The 21,648-nt window shown below is 39.0% G+C and overlaps 4 protein-coding genes across 7 annotated transcripts in view; 3 read left to right on the forward strand and 1 right to left on the reverse strand.

The window, feature by feature from the left end:
* Window positions 1-10: 10 nt before the first annotated feature.
* LOC107980633 lies at window positions 11-4,731 on the forward strand. The gene is made up of 3 exons (XM_031925074.2): window positions 11-359; window positions 3,872-4,087; window positions 4,411-4,731. The coding sequence occupies exons 1-3, from the start codon at window positions 206-208 to the stop codon at window positions 4,644-4,646; spliced, it is 606 nt and encodes a 201-aa protein (XP_031780934.1). The 5' UTR covers window positions 11-205; the 3' UTR covers window positions 4,647-4,731.
* On the reverse strand, window positions 4,366-6,774 carry LOC100114181 (CD2 antigen cytoplasmic tail-binding protein 2 homolog). Of its 3 annotated transcripts, none has more exons than XM_032596440.1 (6): window positions 6,405-6,774; window positions 6,219-6,333; window positions 5,842-6,005; window positions 5,592-5,757; window positions 5,098-5,400; window positions 4,366-5,016 (listed from the first exon to the last, which is right to left on the reverse strand). In XM_032596440.1, exons 2-6 carry the CDS (start codon window positions 6,238-6,240, stop codon window positions 4,775-4,777), a joined length of 897 nt encoding a protein of 298 aa, XP_032452331.1. In that variant the 5' UTR covers window positions 6,241-6,333; window positions 6,405-6,774; the 3' UTR covers window positions 4,366-4,774. The 3 variants fall into 3 exon arrangements, with proteins under 3 accessions (XP_032452331.1, XP_031780933.1, XP_031780932.1); XM_031925073.2 differs by having other exon boundaries at window positions 6,409-6,649; XM_031925072.2 differs by having other exon boundaries at window positions 6,219-6,774.
* A 936-nt stretch (window positions 6,775-7,710) lies between these two features.
* On the forward strand, window positions 7,711-9,500 carry LOC107980734. The gene is made up of 6 exons (XM_016982985.3): window positions 7,711-7,787; window positions 7,976-8,023; window positions 8,803-8,871; window positions 8,956-9,090; window positions 9,192-9,242; window positions 9,318-9,500. Exons 1-6 carry the CDS (start codon window positions 7,737-7,739, stop codon window positions 9,450-9,452), a joined length of 489 nt encoding a protein of 162 aa, XP_016838474.1. The 5' UTR covers window positions 7,711-7,736; the 3' UTR covers window positions 9,453-9,500.
* A 2,960-nt stretch (window positions 9,501-12,460) lies between these two features.
* Window positions 12,461-21,648, forward strand: part of LOC100119807 (cyclic nucleotide-gated cation channel alpha-3) — a 174,161-nt gene continuing 164,973 nt past the window's right edge. For both annotated transcript variants that reach the window (XM_031925070.1, XM_032596441.1), the window contains exon 1: window positions 12,461-12,568. The gene's annotated coding sequence lies outside the window, so the exon portion shown is untranslated. The remainder of the gene's footprint in view (window positions 12,569-21,648) is intronic.

Below are 21,648 nucleotides of genomic sequence, written 5' to 3' on the forward strand. Positions count from 1 at the left end.
AATACGAAAATTCCCCATAAAAGATCTCTCTTTCTCCGGCGCCGGGCAGCTTCAGCAGCTGTGCTATACATATTTACTCTCGCGGATGCTATACGGTGAAAACCGCGGCGCTAAACGACCGCCGGCCGTTCGCACCTCTCGGCAGCGCTGTAGCGAGGCTATATAAAGAGTTGCGTTGCTCCGAGACGAGAGAAGAGCGAGGAATATGAAGACACCGAGACATCATCCTCATCTTGCGCTACCGATCCTCGGCCTCGTCGCGGCCGCGTTTATCTGCGCGGCTGATGCGGCCGCCGGTGCCAATGACGTCGCCGATCACGTTGGGCTGCAGCGCAAGCACAAGCATCACCTGTTACTTTGTGAGTATATTATGTGTTTATGAGTATACGCGTGTATGTGTGTGTCGTGGTCGCGGCTGTGTAACTAGACTGTGCAGAGATGCAGCTGTGGAAGTTATGGTGATCGTGTTTGCTCTGGAGCATATAGTGCGCGGATGACGAGCGTTTGCGCAGGGCTTTGATTCGTGATTTATGAGATCTCGGTTCCGGCTTGTATACTGCGGGTGTACATAGTGTGTTGGATGTATATACGCATTGTACACGCGTCGGCAAATTCAGTGCGCGCGGTGCGTTTTAATGCGCGCGTGCCACTTGCTACGCGAACTGGATTGTCTTTTGTTTCTTGATCGATTATTTATTGTGTGACAGAATTGAGGATTTTCGAAAGTTGGAACAGTTTAGCTTGTTATTGGACATACTGGAGGTTTTTCGCATAAACTGCTCTAAAATGTAAAAGGCATTCAATTTCCCAATAGAATGTTTTATTGTAGAGGTATTTGAAAATATTAGGTCGCATATTATAGGTAGAACATTATATTTAACAGAATACCTTCAAACGTTCTATATAGTTGAAGTTTTCAATAAAACGTCTACTAACACAGAGATTTGATTGTATCAGCTATGACAGAATAGTAAACACAAATAAGTGTGTCTGCACTTTTTACACAAACAACCGCGCAAAGAATAATACAACGCAATGCGTTGAGCTAATTATTATACAAAAGCACAAAGCCGCGGTATCGGGATTCAATAAACTCTCTCGATGCTGTTGTAAAAAGTAAAATCGAAGAGCGTTTGGAATTCGCTCGCAGCCGATGTACACGTAAAAAAACAAAAAAAAAAAATGCACACGCCAGTAACCGCGCGCAAGCGACGATAATGAAATTTGAAATTCTAATTTGAATATCCGAAAGCAAGTGCTCGCCGGGAAAAGTTTTAATAAAGCCAGTGTTGAATCTGGGTCAAATATCTGCTAAAGACTTCTAAGAACACGGGGGATTATCTTTTTCTATTATACACGCTAGCACAGTAGCGAGTGTTAAATACTTCCTAACTTTCCACGGTAGCTTGTTTGCCTCGCAGTAATTCTCACCTTGAGAGAGAGAGAGAGAGAGAGAGAGAGAGAGGGAGAGAGGGAGAGAGAGAGAGTGAGAGAGAGCAAGAGAGAGAGAGAGTGAGAGAGAGCAAGAGAGAGCGAGAGCATCGTCGAGCGCGAATTACGCCGAAAGAAGCCGCGGTAATGATCACCGTTTAATCGTTAGAAATCGCTTCTACCATCACGAGGTAAAAGTGTATCGTAAACAACAATAAAGAATGAACAAAAAGTCGTCGACGCGAAATTGAAAATGGATCCCAATTAATGCTCTCTCTCTCTCTCTCTCTCTCTCTCTCTCTCTCTCTCTCTCTCTCTCTCTGTCTCTGTCTCTCTCTCTCTGTCTCTCTCTCTCTCTCGCTCTGTCTCTCTCTCTGTCTCTCTCTCTCTCTCTGTCTCTCTCTCTGTCTCTCTCTCTCTCTCTGTCTCTCTGTCTCTCTGTCTCTCTCTCTCTCTCTCTCTCTCTCTCTCTCTCTCTCTCTCTCTCTCTCTCTCTTTGTCTTTCTGCGAGACACGGGATAAAAAGCAAAAGCGTAAAAGCTCGCCATAACTTCCAGCAAGCCGAACTCAACGAGCTTTCTCTCTCACATATTATACGTGTGCGTCAAACGCACAGCTCTTTCCGGGCGTCGCGCCAGCTGCCACACACACGCACAGCTTCGCGAAAAAAAATACAGCACAAACGAAGTAAAGAATCGCAGAGAGCGCGGCACTAATTAAAAACAATATCCGCGTGTGTGCGCATGTTTTCAGCGAGGAAAGACGGCTTCAGCACCGTTTATCTCTATCCGCCCGTTCTCTCCCGTAATTACGTATTCACGATTATCGTAACACGCCGACTTACACAGCTGTTTTATCCCGAATAAGCCTGCGCTGCAGCAGCAGCAGCAGCAGCTCTTTCTTGCTTCAACAGTGCCGTAGACCGTAGATATAGCCTGTAGCTCCGCAGCCACTGCCGCCGCTTTCCATACCGCGATTTCCATAATTGCATTAGCATACTACCCTTTGCCGACCGACCGGACGCAGCCACTCTGTGTACTGGCCCGCGTACTCTCCGCACTCCGTCTTCCTCTCTCTCTGCCTCTACCAGCTCCGTCTCTTTCTATTTGTTCCCTCTTCTATCTGATTTTCTCTGTTTATCGTTATCTCTGTCTCTCTGCTTCATATTCCCGCAAACTGCGCCGTTCTCGCGAGCGTCTGCTTGTTCCTATATTATACATAACGCGCGCAGGCTAGCTGTTTTTTACTTTGTCAATCTTTTTCACTCGCGCGCGCGCGCGGTTTTATTCGTTCGTTTCCTTTGTCTTTTGGCGGGCTTATTATTTTCTTCGTTTTCGCAGCTGCCGGAGTAATTTAATTGACGTACATTTTTTCTGTGGATTTTCGCTGACGTACAATGTGGTATTAAATGCGACTCGTATCCCGACGTAAAGCTCCATCAAAGCTTCGCCCGAGCTTCTCCCCCGACATCGGCTCGTATGTCCGTTTCTTCCGACGTATGAAGCGCAGATCCTTCACGAATCCATCCACTCGCTCGACGTCCACATCGCATCTTTCCCTCTCGACGCACACGCCGCACATACGCCGCCGGGAGCTTTAATGCAGAGCAAGTTCGCGCGGGCACACGTCATTGGCTTAAAGCTCCCTCGGCCGCGAGAGAGTCACGGCCCATCATGCAGCTCAGCCGCTTGCGCTGATCCTTCATACGTGGCTCTGTATATATATATATATATATATATATATATATATATATATATATATATATATATATATATATATATATATATAGGTATACACGTGCACTCGTGTTGCATAATGCGATTCGGAATCGCCGGGACGGATTCTGCTGCTGTGAGCGCTCGATGTATATATAAGCGGAAATGCATAACGATGCGTCCCTGATGCTGTAATCTTAATCCGTTTGTATGTGTCACATCATCCTATTGCGCGCGCTCGAGCTTTTGCCCTACTGGCAGACGTTTCATGGCGAGCTTACGCATGCAGTGCTTGAGCTTTTTCCTTGGAGCGATCGTTGCTTGTATAATAGCTATATTCAATATAGGGGAGAGTTTCCTGCATAGTATGATACTTTTATTTTTTAAATTTGTGTCATAGAAAAATTTACTAAAAATATATAGGTATTTCATCGTTAATAATATCTGTGAATAATTTTCTCTCAATATTATACAAACATTTTGATTTCAATTTAAATCACATTAAAAAATTATCCTACTCTATCCAATAATACCGGGTAGCTCTCCCCTAATTGAAGCTTTCTTTTCACAAAAACTTCATACCTCATTATCGAAATTGCAAAACCCTTGCACGCCAAAATCTCATTTCAAATAACACACGCACTGTACACACATCACACGTCATAAAAAGCCATGGCAAAAAATATACACACGAGCCCTTGCGTGGATCTGGATCATGTTCTCAGTTATGGGAGGACTGAAGAGCATTGCAGCGGTCGTGCTGATCAAGATCAAGATCGTGTTGGTTGTCGCGGCAATCGTCGCCGTGGCCGCCTTCACCGTCAAGTACCTACTCGGGGCTACGGGTCTACCCCTGGGTAACGTCGCTCCGCCGCCACCGCCGCCACCGCAGCATCCGCCGCCCTATTTGCCAGTCGTGCACGAGCCGGTTTATGGACACGGTAAGTTCATCGCTGATTGCTTTTTTGGCTGCGCGTTACATCGACGTTGGCCCGAAATTCGCAGACTCAACGCGATGGATTTGCTTTCCTTGCTGATTGGAGTTGCTTGATTACTTTGGCTGGTCGGGGATTCGTGATTAAATGAATAATTTAAAGGGGTTCGATTAATTATGCCGAAAGCTCGCTGACGCGCGAAATCCGAACGATTATTTTTCGTAAACGCTTGTTTGACTTTGGGGGATTCGATGAAATTCAAATAAAGCTGTGTACAGTGCAGATCGTGTTTGATTGAGCATATTTTAATAATAGCTGACAATTTACAGATTATCATACATCGATTCCATGGGAGCACGGCGGCCATGAAACTTACGGAAACAATAATTGGTCGAAGCTTGGAAATGGCGGTAGGAGCTTACTCCAAGTCGCAACGTTATATCCCGTGCTGGGAGACGTACTGTTACAGAATTACTTCAATCACAGGAAGAGAGTTAAGAGAAAAAGTCATTTTTACCGCACCGATATGTCGACTTCGAATAGAAAGTATAAATCTGGAGTATAATCATAAAAATTTTAATTTATTACATGTATACTTTGTACAAATTATTTATACTCGTAAATAAACAAGCTTTTGTACCAAAAATTAATTGAATGTCTTTGTCATTTTCGAATTAAAAAGAAAGAGTGTAATCACAAATACAGGTCGAAGTCGATACGCGTTGCGTTATAGAATTCTCCTTTTTGTCCCGTCTTTCGCACCCACGCGCCTTTCTTGAAATATCCTTCTTTCGCCCACGTATGCATTTGTTCACTCGTGTGTGGCCCGTGAATTTTTGCGTTCTCTTCTTGCGACCATTTCAATTCCCACGAAACTTCTTCGTTCGAAGAATCTTCCTTCTCCTTTGTGCTTTCTGAATTTTCAGTCGCCGTTCCTGTTGAAACAATTATTTTTTATTTTTCAATTTTTCCATTGAATCATCCTATTAATATTGAAAATTGATGTGCAATCTTACCTTCCGTAGAATTTGTTTCATCTATTTTGTTCTTCTCTTTTGAATCAAAATCATCTGAAAACATATCTAATTCTGCCTCAACTTTAGATGGATGAGCGTGTTTGTCAGCGAGGGCAATTTTTTTCTCTATTTGTTCATAACTCTCCTGGTAAATATCCATATTCCCTGTCCTCGTTAACAATTCATTTGCAATCTCTGTGAGCTTTGTAATATTTACAGAATTTTCATCTTCATCTTTCGCTGCATTCGGATCTTTTTTCCTCTTCCATCTTTCAGCAGTGGTTAATTTTTTCTTTCCTTTTCCTATGTTAATAATAATTTTTAATGAATAGTATATTCATAAGCAAGTGTAGTAAGAATTACCTTAAGCATTCATTTAAAACTAAATTTTATACCACCAGAACCAAATAATCATATTCAAATTGTGTTTTTGAGGTTAAAGTGGTATAAAGTTCATTAGTATTATATTTTATCAAAATATATTGATGGCTAACCTAATCTACACAGAGCTTTGGAGACTGTTTCTCCTGGTTTTAGGTATTCCAATATTTGTTTGTACAATGGATTCGGATCAAACATGAAATCAGTGCCTCCATCGCTATCATTGTCAGAACTTCCTTCTTCTTTTGCACCATTATCTGTACCAGGTTTAGATTTCACCTATTAAAATATTAATAAACGATTGTGAACTGCGATAAATGTATGCGTATTAAGCACTTAATTTATAAATTAATAATAACTTACTTTCATCCAGTCAATATTGTCAAGCCAATTATCCCGTATTTCTTTTTCTTTCTTAAAATGATAGTGTCCTTCTTTGTCAAAATGGCCCTCTTCCAGTTCTTCCTTCATATTAAATGCTGTAAATCCAATATTTGTCTCTGGTGCTGATGGCCCATCTTCCACACCTATGAAAATTAAAATCTTGTTTTTATTCGGAAATAATCAATGCGTAAATAGAAAGTCAGCTATGTATAAAGTAGAAAGCAATATATTTTGATTAAAAAATCATGTATGAGTATTTAAGATGGAGCATGAATGAATATTTAATTTAAAGAAATGCAATAAATTCAGAAATGTAAAGTGACCAGTAGCAAAAAGTACTTGTGAATGAAACTTACCTTCGATATCATTTTCATGCATAACATCATAATTTTCTTCTTTTGCCTCGTCGTCCTCTTCGTCAGAGTCTAAGGAATTTTTAAAAGTAGGTTTGGTAGGAATTTCAGCTTCCTCCTGCAGGAATTCATCTAATTTTCGTTTGGACATATTTTACAAATAAATAATACTTGTTGGTTTATGTTTACCCACTGTTTATATATTTTGCACAATTTGAAGGTTATGTCACAGTATTGATGCCGTGCGCCACTCTCAGTTGCCGTGAGGAGTATAAGAACTTGAATTCTTGCGTTTGCGTTCAATATACATACTGACAGTCGATAAAGAAGTTTTCTGAGAAATTTGTTGGTAAAAATGAAATCCTCATTACTAGCGCGCGATGATTTAAATACCACATGATATCTGAGGTAGTTGATGTAGCGGTTGATGTTATATTGTATCTTGTGAAGATTGTTCAATGAGAAATTTCAGAGCTACTTGTGAGGGTACTTTTGCTACATGTACGAACATTTATCGAACTATTATATGTATACACCACGATACGCAGAGTGTTCTGGAAAATACTTCAAGAGTATACACTTTATTACAATAACAAAATCTAAATCTAGTTGTTATAAAAAATGTCCTATGAATTCTCGAAATTGCAATATGTGACACATACAGGTATAAATAATATTTTTCAGTTGCTTGATTAATTCAGTGCTATTCTAAAAAAATAAAAACGATGTCTTGTTCTCAAAACATCCACTGTAGCAGTAATTGCTTCTATGAAGTTATTTCAAATTAGCAACAGTCGACTAATCTATGAAGTTATTTCAACTTAACAAAAGTGGACTAATGGATCTACTAAAGAAGCAACAATATTGGACTCAATTATTCAATGAGATCATACACAAACATTTTCATAATGACATTTAGGTGCATTTAAATAAAATGTTAGAACAAATTTCAGTCGAATTATTATTAAATGGTTTTTAAACTCATTTATTGCAATATATCTTAGCAATTTCCATGGTACGTAACAAAATATAAAATTACATCATTTTTCATCAACTTGCAAATTATTTATAGTGTCATAAAAAAAATTGAGTTTGAAGAAATGTTAAAAATTTAAATAACTATGCTGGTTTCCTTACATTATATACCATGTGCAGCGAATTATTAATCGTCCCCATACAAAGTATGATACATTTGTTCTATATTTTGTATGCGTACGTCATTATAATATATAAAACGTCATTATAATATATAGTTGGCCTCAAAAGCAGACACAATAGAATATCGTGCTGGAAAAATCCTATAAAATTACTTTATATTCCGGTATATTTTGCACGGATTCATAAATTAACTATTCAGTAATTATTGATGTGTAAAATGTCAAGTGTGGGCGCATCGATAATGCTATTGAAACACGCAAATCATTACTGACGCTACCCAGATAAAAATTCTGTCTCGTATAAATATGACGACACGTAAATTTCACTCGTATTTCTTGCCAAGCGTCGAAGAAATAAGTCAAGATGATGTCAAAGACTCTTTTTATTGTTCTGATCGGCTGTGCCGTAGCTTTTGTAAGATTTTTCAATATTCGACTAACATAACAAACTGTATAACAATGAAAAAGCGATCAATAAAAATATTAGTTTGTTAGTGTATTATAAAATTTACGATTTAAATGAACCGTTAATAATTAATTTAGTTATTGCAAAAGATAATGATTTGTGTTTTGAAAAATCGTATTTTGTTTATTTTATTATAGGCCTCTCCCATCAAACGAGAAGTTTTGGATGAAAGATCCATCGCTGAGGTACGTACATTTTATTTTTATTATAATTAGAAGATTTTGACATCATCCATTTAATTATAAGTATACTTATAACTTATGTATGTTGTTAATTCAATTGGAATTGTACTGTTTATCATCCTTAACAGTCTTAAAAATGTATTTTAGAAATTAAAACCATTAAAAATTAGTAATTTAATTTATTTCAAATAATAAAATACCAATAACAATAATCGATAGCTTTAAAATTCAAGAGTAATTTAGTATTGGAAATTAAATTAATCATTGCTCAATAACCACAACCACACCTTCTACTGTTATCTTCAATCGTGCATTCATATGACTAATAAGCGTATTCCTTACGTACGTAAGTTATTGATTTTGTAATGTTGTCTTATTCAATTGAATGTGAAAATCAGATCGACATTGAATTTCATTCAGGAACAAAAGCACGAGATTACACAGTTTGAAATTCAAGAATCTTTTATTGCGAAAGCCGTATGTTATTTTCCAAAACGTACATCTGTTTTATACTTGATATTATAATATAAACAACATTTATGATTAAAATTGTTAATTTGAATTATGGTTGAAGTATTATATAGTAGAATTAAAATAAAATATCATGGTGATTTACAGCATACATTTTGATAATGATAATTACTATAGGAAGTTAATAAATATTCAGTACATTTGTTTATACAGGAACTGCAGGAATAACTTTTGTAATTTCGTAATGAAGTAACAAAATGTATTAAATTTTGAATGTAATTAAATCATTTTCATATAATATCTGTTTACAGGAAACCGACAAAATCGGATCTGAAGTCAAAGAATTCATCAAGCATTTGTTTGGAGAGCTTTTAGGAACGGTAAACATTTACATTATGCATTTCATTGTCGCGTTAAAAAAATATATTTTACAATATTAAACAATTGCGAAAAATTTGTTCAAGATCGGTGGAGCCATCAAGGACAGCCTGCAGGAGACATTCCAGAAGCTTGGAGAACGTTTAGACACTAAGGATTACAAAGAAGCAGTTGAAAAACTTGCCCAGGCTCTGCAGAAAGTAGCCGATGCTGACGAGAAGGTATACGTGATTGTTATGGATATTTTTTTTGCGATATAGGTATATCGAACAATCAGCAATAATTCAACGTAATTCAATTTGAAAAATCATTTAATGTTCAGCTTCAAAACGATGAGAAAACCAAAGAATACCTTGAGAAGGAAGCCGAGAAGGTAAATATTTAACCGATTATAAATTGCTCAAGATTCGTAACATGTAATTATTACATCTATGCTCTTTGCTTGCAGGTTGGCGAGGCTTTCGCCGAATTGATCGAACAGGCTGCTGAGAAGATCAAGAACGAGGAGGAAGGAACCGTCAATGCCGCGGAATTCAAGAAGGCCGTTCACGAATTTAAACAGATCGTCGACAAAGTATTGTAAATGAGATGATAATCTTTTCATTCGATTAATAAACAATCGTAGCTGCTATATTGTCATGTTAATACATTCTAAATAAACAACTCATAGTCATCAAGGTCAAAAAAAAAGAATCATGCAGACATACAATATCGAAATATTTGTTCTTCCACCCACCATATATTTCCACGCGTACATTTTCTGCATACAACTGTGCAGCATCTTTCCGCCTCGAGTCCCGCAAGTCACAAAGACACGAAACTACCTCCCCGAAGGGACATCGTGTACAGTCGCTTTAAGACACGAAGGGTCACGCTTACGCTCTGTCGATGTTCCTCTTCTCGCTCTCTCGCTCTCTCTCTCTCTCTCTCTCTCTCTCTCTCTCTCTCTCTCTCTCTCTCTCTCTCTCTCTCTACTACTACTACTACTATTGCGGGGTGGGATCGTCAGCGACTCTAGTTGGACCGAGGCCAATTCATAAAGTATGCATGCGGGGCTTGAAAAGTTAAACAAGCGACGCAGCCACTATCTATATGCGCGCATTATTCATTCTCCTTGACTCTTTGTCTCCCTCTCGAACTCTACCACGCGCGCAGCTTCTCTCCCGCAGCCACTCTTCTGCGTGCATATACACGTATAAGATAGGAATATTCGCCGTAAGAACACGTGTTCCGATCCATCTTACTTATACTTGCACTGGAAAATGCGCACCTTCAAATGGCACATGCGGAATCCTTTTGGTTTCGATGTAAGTATATATCGGTGTCGGGAATAAAAATCAGCGGGGAGCTTCAGTGTGGGAGGATAAGAGCTTATTCCGATGGGAAAATGTAGAAAGGCTTTTTCGATCGATCGGGATGTGCGTTTGTATGATTGCTATTATGCGTGTTACTGTTAATATATACATATAAGCTAAAGAATTTTTTCGGTTTCTCCATCGTTTTTATACCTCATTTTCGATCTAAGATAAGATCGGAGCAAACAATTTGCTCTTAATAAGTATGTTGAAACAACGGAAAAAGCAAAATAGTTTCCGTTAGCAGTGCAGGTGTGTATAACTTTGAATATTCGGTACGTCACCAGCCATGCCATTTCTCATGCATTCCTTATGGAAGGTGTCATATCTAACAGTGCAGTAAAAATATTCAAAGTTATTTTGTCCGGCAACTGTGCAAACACATTGCGATATAAAGGTTGCCTCTATAAAAGGACAGACATATTCCTCGCACGTTCGAAACGTCGGAAAACGTAATTTGGCCGAATGCTCATTTTGTCGGCTGATACGAGGAGTGCTGTTTTTATTTCCTAATATTCTCTCGATTCTATACGTCATTTCGGGTTTGCGACTTAGTTACCGCTGGCCTTTCGCTTTTATTTTACGACTATACTCGGCATCCGTTAGCTTTGTTACGGATTTACGAGAGGGTCGCGCTTCGCATCGAGTTCACCTTCTCATTTTACGGGTTGGACTTTCCGTTCGAGTTTACGAATATACCGCGTTATATACATGTATACACATCGGGTATATACGGTGCTATTTTTATTTTGCGACCCTCCATGATTAGATTACTTTATTTTACTCTGCTGGCTCTCTGATGGCACGTTCGCCCAAACACCATGAATGATTGAATGTGCTTGCGGAACGTGTTTATTTTGCTGAAACGTATTGCGCGAAGTGGTCTACTCATGAGTTTCTCTTAAAAACATGATAATAATATACAAGCCTTCGCAAGATTTTTTTTTGCTAAAACGCGTTATTTTGCGGTTACATCTTGATTTTCCAGGAGGGTTATACGCGGAAACAAAATAACGAGAGAGCCGAGAGAGCGTATATTATGAAATCTGACGGCGGGAAATGACTGGGAAGCTCTGCGTGACTTTCTTGAAAATAGAAGGATTTGGTGCGTCGTCGAGGAAGAAGCTTTGGTATAGTGCATCGTCCTGTGGTACGCAATATTCATCTTTGCTCTATACATTTTCTTCGATCACGTTTTCATACTTACTTATAAACAATTTTTAGTTTCAATCTATTGTAATCTCAAAAGCAAACGTTGTGTAGGCTTATTTGAAATTGTGTCGTAAGTATATAACATACACTGTAACGCTCTGTGTGGCTTATTGAGCTGTGTGTCTATAAAAATTACCTTCTGCGAATTCCGTAGCACTTTTTATCATCTGTATTACGGCGAGGTCAACTAACGAGTAAGGTTGCTATTATGTAGTGTATTATAGTTGAATTCAACTGAATTCTTCGGAAAGAAGCCTGACATATTGTTTTTAGGTTATTTTCCCCCGTATACAGCTTATATGTAATGCACATTTCAATCGAACTATTTGCCAAGTACTGAAACTGTAGCAGTGATAACCTTCAATATGTATATTATACGTAAACCGTAAACGGCTGACTTTGAGAACACACGTCGCGACATCCGCATCAGATTAGGTTAGAAGCGAGTGAAGTTACTCTCTCCACGAGAGACCAGGGCTGATACAGTATATAGATATATGTAGATACTAAGTAAACTTGCCTGGTGAAAGATTCGCAGGAAATAAGCATCGCTGCGATTCAGCCGCTTAGTCGAAGAGAGCGGTCCAGAGCGCTGCATGCGACAGCGGCGGCGGTGGCGAGAGAGTCAAGCTCGAGTGCGGTTTTTCGTCGACTGACACTTTTTCCCGGATTACTTATTGGACAGTTAATGAAATGCGTGAACTTGTTGTCAACGTTAGAGTGTTTCAGTATTCGAGACATTCGAGTTCTGTACCGCGTCTTTGTTCGAAGAGACTACTCTGATGTGTAGATGCGAGACGAGACGCGCGTGATGTTGGCAGTTGGAGATTCCGATGTGACTGCGAGTCCCGACCAGTTCGTTCATCGTTGTCGTGTGTATAGGTATTTAGTCACAATAGTCAGCGGGCAGAAGAACAAGTATAATCCTGCAAAACGAAGACGTAAAGAGGTTAGTCGTATGCTCGTAACTCGTATGCGGAGAGTCGAGAAGCAAGCTACGTCGAAGGCCTTAGCGAATTTGCAGCGGCGGTCCATGTGGACAAGGCCCTGCGCGAGGCAACTGTTCGAACGGTCGTCAGCGTTGACGGAGCGAATGGACGGAGGAGAATTGAGAGACCCCCAGCGATGAAATGTGAGTTTTTTATGTACATCTATACACGTATAGTAAATAGGCATGCGTTGTTTAAGTTTTCTATGAATTCAGCGTGCGCGAGAGAATCAATTTTAGAGATAGTTTCTCCATCTCCAATACTGTTCATAGCCGCCATACACGCAGTGTCAGGCCAATCTTCTCCTCATCACCGTACGATCTTGCTCGCGACTAAGAGTCGCAGCTCACGGCGACGTCACGCGTGCGGCAATCGGATATGCGTGACGGCGGTGCGTGTGAAGCGGCGCAATTGCAATCAGATGCTGCCAAGCAGAGGGAGAGAGAGAGAGAGTGAGAGAGAGAGTCTGTCGCGCGCGCCGACATATATATATTGTGTGCGGAATGGCCTCGGCACGTGTTACTAGTGCTGTGCTGCTGCTGCTGGCTGGTCGCGCAGCAGCAGCACCGCTTGTCAACCGCAATATGTGCGAAAGCTTCTCTCGTCCTATTCTCTCACTGTGTATAGCACGGCCTCCGTCACCTCCAATTAGTCGCTGCTGATGTGTATGCACGTAGTTGCCCGAGCTTGAGATATTAATTTTTTAGATATACCAATGAGTCCTTTTTTTACGTTGCTCTTCGCATAATATTTCAATGCGCAGTATACAATGCTATTGTTTCACTGTTTGCTTAGCTTAATTGGCTTCGTGATGAGTGTGCATTATAAGAAGCGTTATTATAGCAGCAAAAAAAAATTATTCTCGCTGTCGAAGGAATTGTTATTGTATATGAATTCCAGTAATTTATCGCAGGCATATTTTACAATAAAACTCAAAATATTAACCAATCTCTCCCTTTAAATAAAAGTTTGCCCCATGAGGTTTTTGCGCTTCAATGCAAGCGTTGATTTAATAGTTTTAGCACGTTTTTATGTCCTTGCTCATAAATACAAGGTTAATTCTTAACAACGGAGCAGATAATTCTTAACAACGGAGCCGAATGTTTAGGTCGCCTTGCAGTGATCGAGCGATATTTATTTCAACCCTCACCTCGGTTTCCCTTAAGCATAAACCATTCGCTTCATTATCCATGCAGATGTTAGTCGAGATATAAAAATACAATATTACAATTTTTTGAATAATTGAATTTAATTTGCATTTACTTTCCAAAAAAAGAACGCATCGTAACGTTCCGTAAAAAATATTTAGTACCTTAACGTAAAAATGTAACTCCATCAATAAAGCGTTATCTTATTTTACGTGACCAAAAGCTTTTAGTAACTGTAATAAAAACCGCAAGTCTGTGAGCGTTCACGTGAATTCAAGCGATTTTTTTGGAAATTTACGTGAATAGAATTAGCCTGCGAAGCTGCTATTATATTGTCACATACCCTTGCAGAAAATTGAAGAGCCAGTGCATATGTCCAAATCTGATAGCTCGGTGGGAAAAATATTTTCTAGATTCTGCGCAGACACTCCTCTCTCGTGCGACGGTAATCGGGCAAAAACTGCTGAAAAATCTAGCATAATCACTGGCTGATAAATCAGTTCAATTTAATTAATACTTCAATTTATTATATTTGATACAGCTCATCTTCATCATCTATACAAAGTTTATATCAACTTTTATTTTCAACTTTTATGACTAATACAACTAACTCAAAATTACCCATTAGTACATTCATTGTGGCATCGAGTACATGCGATACAAAGTTCGTATTCTGCTTGGCACCCGTGATCAGGACCAAAATATCAAATCAGACAAATAAAATGATTGCATAATAAATTTTATTTCAAATTATTTTAAAGAATAAATACAAATGGCCTCTAATTTACGGAAGCTATATCTTCCAAAATTGATTATTTTTAAATTTACCTAATAAGCTTCTAAATTTATTTATTAAGCTTCTAAATTAATCTAAGTTTTATTAAGATATTTTGTATGCTAATATAAACAATATTTATTCATTTTTCGTTATTATTTAAGAATTATTTTATTTAATAATTTGTCAGTTTACATCTCACGTTACTATCTAAAGCGTTATTTTCTATAATTTGTCAGCCTATTTGTTATGTTATTACACTATAGGTTTAGTTTTCGTCGTACATTTCGAGGAGCCAGAGTTTCGGGTTGTTCTATTGCGCGTTTTGAGCCCTTTTTAACAGTACTTGCCTGGCAAAATAAGTCTAATTCATGCTGGTCTATATTTTGTTGTTGTTGCTGCTGTTCTTGTGGCTGCTGTGGAAGTGGTGACAGTTTGATTTCTGACATTTTACTGCATATTTGGTTAAGGCGCCTTTTTATTTTTCTACGATTTTGGGTAGGTGACGGCGTTTTTATATTCATATTATTCTGTAAATTTGTTGCCAAGCTCGAAACTGGGCTAGTCGATACAACTTTGGGTTTGGAACTCATATTGGAGGTGATGCTGCTACAAGAACCAAAATTTAATTAACTACAGTCGTATCGAGCACCCGTATTTATACCCATCATAGTATGGTCGGGGTGTCACTTTTGACGGGTGGGGTGTCATTAAGGTGGTACGTCGTTCAAAAAAACCACATTATCGCATTTGCGCAGACTTATTCATCTAAAAAGCGTTTATCAACTAATTATAGCGCTCGATACATAATTCACTTTATTGGCTGCTGTGTCAGACAGTGCGTGGTGAGCATAGAGAGAGGCTTTTCAAACTGCAATTCGACGTCTGTTCAAACCGCTTTACCCTCAGCAAAAACATTTAAATTATATAAAGTCGCCACAATATGGCTAATGCGCAATTAAAACTTCTAAACAGCCAACACAACCTTTCCGTCGCTGTTGTCTATAGTCTCGCGCGTCGCAGCGCTGTAGAGGAATGCCATGCAGCGAAGAAGAAGAGGCTGCAAGTTGAAAGGGGAAAAATGAAAAAAAGTCTGTGACTCGCTCGTGCATATACGTTAAGAGGATTGCAACGAATGTGTGTTAAAGGCGTTCAAACGCATCTGCTTAGGCGTGACTCGATTAGAGTGGATGACTTTTTTTTCGAAATTGTTCGAGGATTAGAAAGCTTCCTTTTTCTAACCAGTATCATGGTTGCTTATATAGTCTTCATTGTTTTACGCCGATGATTTTTAAAGTTTGAATTTTCAAATAAGTATAACAGGCAAAGCTTAACTTTTCTACTGTGACTTTTTAAAGAAGAGAAGGCGCTTATGGTGGCATGACACCATACGTCATAGATTTTACATAAATCAAGCCGATCAAGGCATTAACCCATCTCCGAATAAAATTGCCCATCGCGTACACAGATTCGTCGCAATCGACGTGGACACGGGCTTTAATTAAAGTACGCGTTGACGTGGACCTTTAAAAATACGCGAAAATTTGTTTCGAAATTAATTGCTTTACTTCCTCGCGCGGCTGCTGTATTAATTAGTGATCCCAGCGATTCTCAACATTTTGCCCTGTTTTCGAAACTCGCGCACGAGCGAACATGCGCTCCTGGAACGGAGTCAGCATATCGGGTGTGCAGTGCGGCTATAATCGTGCGAGCGACGGCCACGATGTACTGCGGTTGGCGCACGCGCGCGTGCGAGCTATATGGTGTATATATATGCGCCGAAAACACTTGACTAATTAGAATTATTTTCAGCTATCGAATTTGGCCGTTAATGGCTGTTTGAATTGCCCGACTTCGTAACGAGCTTCGCTATTATTGTTGCGTAGCATATTTATTTCGTAGTCGCCGATAGCTTGACATTTTGTTCTTGATTTTTTTCTTATAAATTTTTTTGAGTGCTTTAAAAAGTTGTATTGCCCCAAAATTCTTATGATGTAAATTCATCTAACATTGAAAAAGCTCAACAGAAATGGAAAATTCTCTTATTTCATAAAAATATACCCTACAGACTACAGCAGGGTCATTCCTACACTGAAAAAAAAACATAGTCGTTTCTGCTGTAAAGTCCGGTAGTTTTAACCGTTCTGCCACCGTAACGACTGTTCAGTAAGAACAACGGTGTCCCACTGGTAGTTTTGGCGAGTCGCGACTCGTAAAATTGGTCGCTTACGCGGGACACCAGCAAAAACGACCGGACTGATTCTTTAAAACTGCTGAACTCTACGGTAATCTTGGTGAGTCTTCGTACAATGACGGATTACTGGTGCGAGTTCAGTTAAAATTGCTGTTTTTTTTCAGTGTATAAAACATTGAAACGTTCACCTATTTGTACAGCATCATCTGCATTGCTCAAGCGTGCCTCATATTTCTCTCGAATCCACAAGTATCTTACAAGCGCAGCTTCAGCATGCAGTACAAAAAGCTCGACTTAGAAGCTGTACCTATATCATTCCCCCAAAGTTTCTATCCTATGCTCGCTTCTATATTATACGGGTAAAACGATTGCCGCAAATAAAATCATAACACTTATTTTCCACACATAGCTGCGATAGCTATAGCTACAAACAGATGTACACTGGTCTTGACGCTTATTTTCGCGTTGAGCACGCGCGCGCGTGCGTAAGCCATCGTATTTCTGTCGCGAACACCTGTTGTGGGGAGGTTTGATCAAAACTCGAATTGAACCGAATTTGTCGGACCGCAGACCGTTGCTGCGGCCGGTGCCTTTTTCGGACAGAGCCGTTTGTCCGGCAGTTATGCCCCGCTGTTTGTTCTGCGGCCGTTTGCCTCCAGTCAAAGGTTGGAAATGGGATTTTCCATTGTCGAGGATCTTGGATTAAAATGGATTTTTATTGGAACAGAAGAGAGCCCTGCACTTCTGCTGCGGGTGTTAATGAAAAGCGCGCTGGATGAAGTTTGAAGTTCAGGATGGCGCGTTGTTTCCAGAGCCAAATTAAAGAGTTCATTATAACATATTTTTTATTAGTACGTAGTAGTTGTAGTAGTAGACGTAGTATAATAGAAGCTATTAAAATTTTGATGGTTAAGAAATTGATACTACTTTACAGCTAGTGAATACCTCGCGTTATCGGAGATTCGCCAAAATGGATCATTTTTGAACGCTTTTTCGAACACATTGTGAGTAAGTGAAAGTTGAGTCACAAAGGTGTAAAAATAAGAAAAATGGGCTTGCCAATTGATTAAAATTTGGTAATCTCTTTACTATTAGCATACGATACAAGAAGTAACATTAATATGATGAATTTAAGATTATGTTTATTTCAAAAAATGCTTAAGGAATGAGAGACAAAGAGTTTTATTACAAACTAGTTCCAGGCTATTTCCCATAGCCTCATAGTGTTTAAATTATCATTTTAGAACTGTGACATATAATTCGACAATTCCATTAACGATGAAGACAGCATTTTACTTCAGAAATAAATTAATTTCACTGTAATTTTTCCTTACAGCTAAATCTTAGGTAGAAGTAGTAAATCTTTGGAAAACTGAGCTCGTGCCTCTCTTCTTCTAAATGTGTAAATTTTTGAAATTGCATTAGAGTAAAACGGTGTTAAGTCTTGCATAAGATCACCAGTAGAGCAATAAAAGTTATAGCAGGACGTACTGATTCGCATGCAAAAAAACGACCCATCTTTCAAAAAGTTAGCGAATTAAAAGGATGGAAGAGGAAGTTAACTAGTTTAGTTTTCCTTCAAATCGTTGCAAATCATATTACACTATACACATATAGATACATTACACTATACATAGTAGATTATACAAGAAAGTATACGTGTAAAGTTATTAGAGTTAAAGCGTTTTTATTTAATAAATAACAATTATTGTAAATTTCGTATGCAAGGTCTAATTTTATTCTAATATTAAGTTCGTGTGACAATTCACGATGCCCTGGCACGAAGGAATGATGTTGTCTCTTTCGTGGCCAGTCGCCTCGTGCACAGAGAAAATTAGTATCTCTGGGGCCGATGAGATCGAAAGAATACAGAATTCTTGTCGATATTTGGCGGAACTGGTTCGAGAATTGTTGCGACAATAAAAATAGAACTGTAGCGCATAACCTCCTGTTAGGCCGCGGTGCCTCGGCGCGGAATAAACGAGTTATTTCGTGGTCTGTCGTCTCGAGCGCGAAGAACAACTTTGAGCTTAATTTTCCAAAGAATGTTCGAATCGAGCTCTGTAGTGACGATTTGGCGCGTGAGTTGCGGGGGAGGGAAATGCGTTGCCATGAAGAAACAATAGTTTCTTTGTTTTTCTCGGGACGTAAAAATCGGAACCCTTTGACGCGCGTCAGTTAGTTAAGAGCCTGCAAACGAATCACAATATTAAAAACAGTGAATAAAGTCTTTAAAAGTTTTCTGCGACTTGTTCTTCTTCTACAAAAGTATAGGATTTTCACATTGTGTTATTATTTTTTATACAGTTTCTGGTCATGAAATAAAAAAGAAATATTGAACGTCCCAATGTCACATACACAATTTTTTTATAAATTCAGAAATTTTATGTACAATACTTCAAGTAATTTTATTTTATACACTAAAGGTTTTACTGCTGCGAGCCTAGCACTTTCGGAAAAGCAAAAACAGCGCAGATAATAAAACAAAATAGAAAAAGAGAAACAAAAATAAGCTCTAAAAGTACGGTACGTTTCATTTTTTATGACGCACTTGGGTGCTTGCAAACAGAGCTGCACAGGGGAGCGAGTTTCGTACGTGTGTCCAGGCATAATCGTCGGGGCAAATGTTGATCGAGGCAAAAGTTACGATTTGGCAAACTCCAGAGGTATAGGTAGACCATCTCACGTGCATTCGCGTTGCTTTTTTGTATAGTCGACGCGAGCCAGATGTTTCGCTTCGTTGGCGAATTTCCTTTTATTTGTTGCAATGAATGGCGTACTATTCTTATTTTATGCAAAAAATATCGACGAATATTTATGGAAAATCTCGGAGAACAATAAGTGAGGCTATACAGTTTTTTCATCATATTTATTAAACGATGAAAGTTATTGTCGTTAGATCTATCAATGCAATTATATTTTTTAATTATTTTACTAGGCTACGCAGATGATTTGGATATACTGGGGGATTGTAAGGAAACGTTAGCAAGAAACGCGGAAATCCTCATAAAAGCGGTGGAGTATACAGGGTTAGAAGTGAGTGAATCAAAAACAAAGTACATGATTATGGATAAGCTAGGCATCTGCAGAGGGGAGGAAGATCTCAGAGTTGGGAATTTTACTTTTGAAAAGGTTAGCGAATTCAGGTATCTGGGTACGACCATAAATGATAGAAACGAGATTAATGTCGAAATAAATAAGAGACTCCATTCGGGTAATGCTTGCTTCTACGCCGTAAGTAATTTACTTAAGTCGAGGCTGTTGTCTAAAAACGTTAAAATAAGAATATACAGGACAATAATACTGCCGGTGGTTATGTACGGGTGTGAAACGTGGGCTCTCACTAAGCAGGCGGACAACCGTTTTAGGGTATTTGAAAATAAAGTCTTGCGAAAAATATACGGGCCGAAGAAAGATGAGGAAACCGGGGAATGGAGGAGACTACACAATGATGAGTTACACAATCTGTACGCGTCACCAAATATTAACAGAATAATAAAATCGCGCAGATTGGGATGGGCAGGGCACGTAGCGAGAATGGGAGACGACCGTACGGCAGCGCGTGTCATGAAGGGCAGGCCGATGGTAACGCGACCTCTAGGTAGACCTAGACGTAGATGGGAGGACAACGTAAAAGCGGATCTAGTAGAAATAGGACGGGTGGGTGTCGATCGTTGAGGTGCATCTTGGGTGGGGTTGACACAAGATAGGGCAGCGTGGAAGGCTTGCGTAGATGAGGCGATGAACTTTCGAGTTCCAAATGCCATGTAAAAAAAAAAAGGGATAACAGTAAAAAATATTGGAAAAAGTTCAAAACAATTTCTCCCATAGAAATCTAAGCTAAACGAATTTAATCATTTTTATTATACCTCAACACATATCATATACATCTTCGCTGTACTATGTCATGATGATATTATAAATCCAACGATTATATGCAGTAGAAATTACTACCAAATGTTAAAGACAATGTTAAGTGAGTACATGTAAATTAAAGCGCCATCAAAAACGTAAACGCCTCTCCGTAATTTCAACAATTAGAAAGTCATTTTGCCTCAGGAAAATTATCGTTGGAATCTCAGTCGTAAAATAAATTGTTCCCACACAGCAAGGGAATGAAAATTTACGTTTTGCGTAATAACTTGTATGAAGTGAAGATAAAATGAGAATAAAAATTTATTACCCGTAAGATAGGATAACGAGAGGCGGTGCAACGACGGCAGTGACGCCGCGCTCGCATAATTCTGCATTAATTTCATTAATAACAAAATAATCACTCGGCTGCATCGCGAATAGCGGAACACAATGCGGCGATAAATTTAAGACAGCACAAAGAATATTCTTCCGGACCTTCTCCTAGTTTATTCTGTATAATAATTTAGCTTCGAACATCCAGGAGAAAAATAGTCCAGAGATTCCATATCTTAAAGAGCTGGCGCAATTTAACACAGAGGTGGAAAAATAAAGCGCAAGGGGCCATTTTCTCCAGTTTTTAAAAAGCGACAACTTTGGACTGCGTACAGCCTTTTCTGCACGCAGTTATAGAGCGCCTAGGCGTGAGATGTGCATATAGATATGCACGTGCATAAGTATACTTATATGTAGGCGGAGTGCTTGATAAAGTACGTTCCAGCTTATAAAAAATTAGCACGTGAGAGATAGCGCAGGGGGCAAAAATTAAATAGCACAAGAGCAACGAGACCGAATGAGGCAATAAGAGAAAAGGGAGAGGCAAAGATAAAACGTTCACGAAATGGGCCTTGGAATCGGGGCGAGAGAAAGAGAAAGAGAGAAAAGAAGAAAAAAACGAACTGGAATACTGCGAGGGAAAAGCAGGATGTGATGGAGTGTGTGCAGGAGTGGAATGAGAAAGAGGAAACGGGACAAAGAAAAGGGGGTGTTAATTACGCGAGATTTTCTTTTTTACAGCTCTTTATATTCCAATATTCCCGTAGGCTTGTGCGTCCCATTTGGCTATTGATTGCTTTTTTAAACTTTGTAATCAAAGCTGCGTGTAATTGTTCCTTTTAAAAACATTAAAAAAGAAAAAAAATGTGCATCTAACTCAATATTAATGAAGCTGTGAAAGCTTTTAGGCGCAATTCG

Source organism: Nasonia vitripennis, chromosome 2 (genome assembly GCF_009193385.2).
Source record: "Nasonia vitripennis strain AsymCx chromosome 2, Nvit_psr_1.1, whole genome shotgun sequence".
Taxonomy (NCBI): Eukaryota; Metazoa; Arthropoda; class Insecta; order Hymenoptera; family Pteromalidae; genus Nasonia; species Nasonia vitripennis.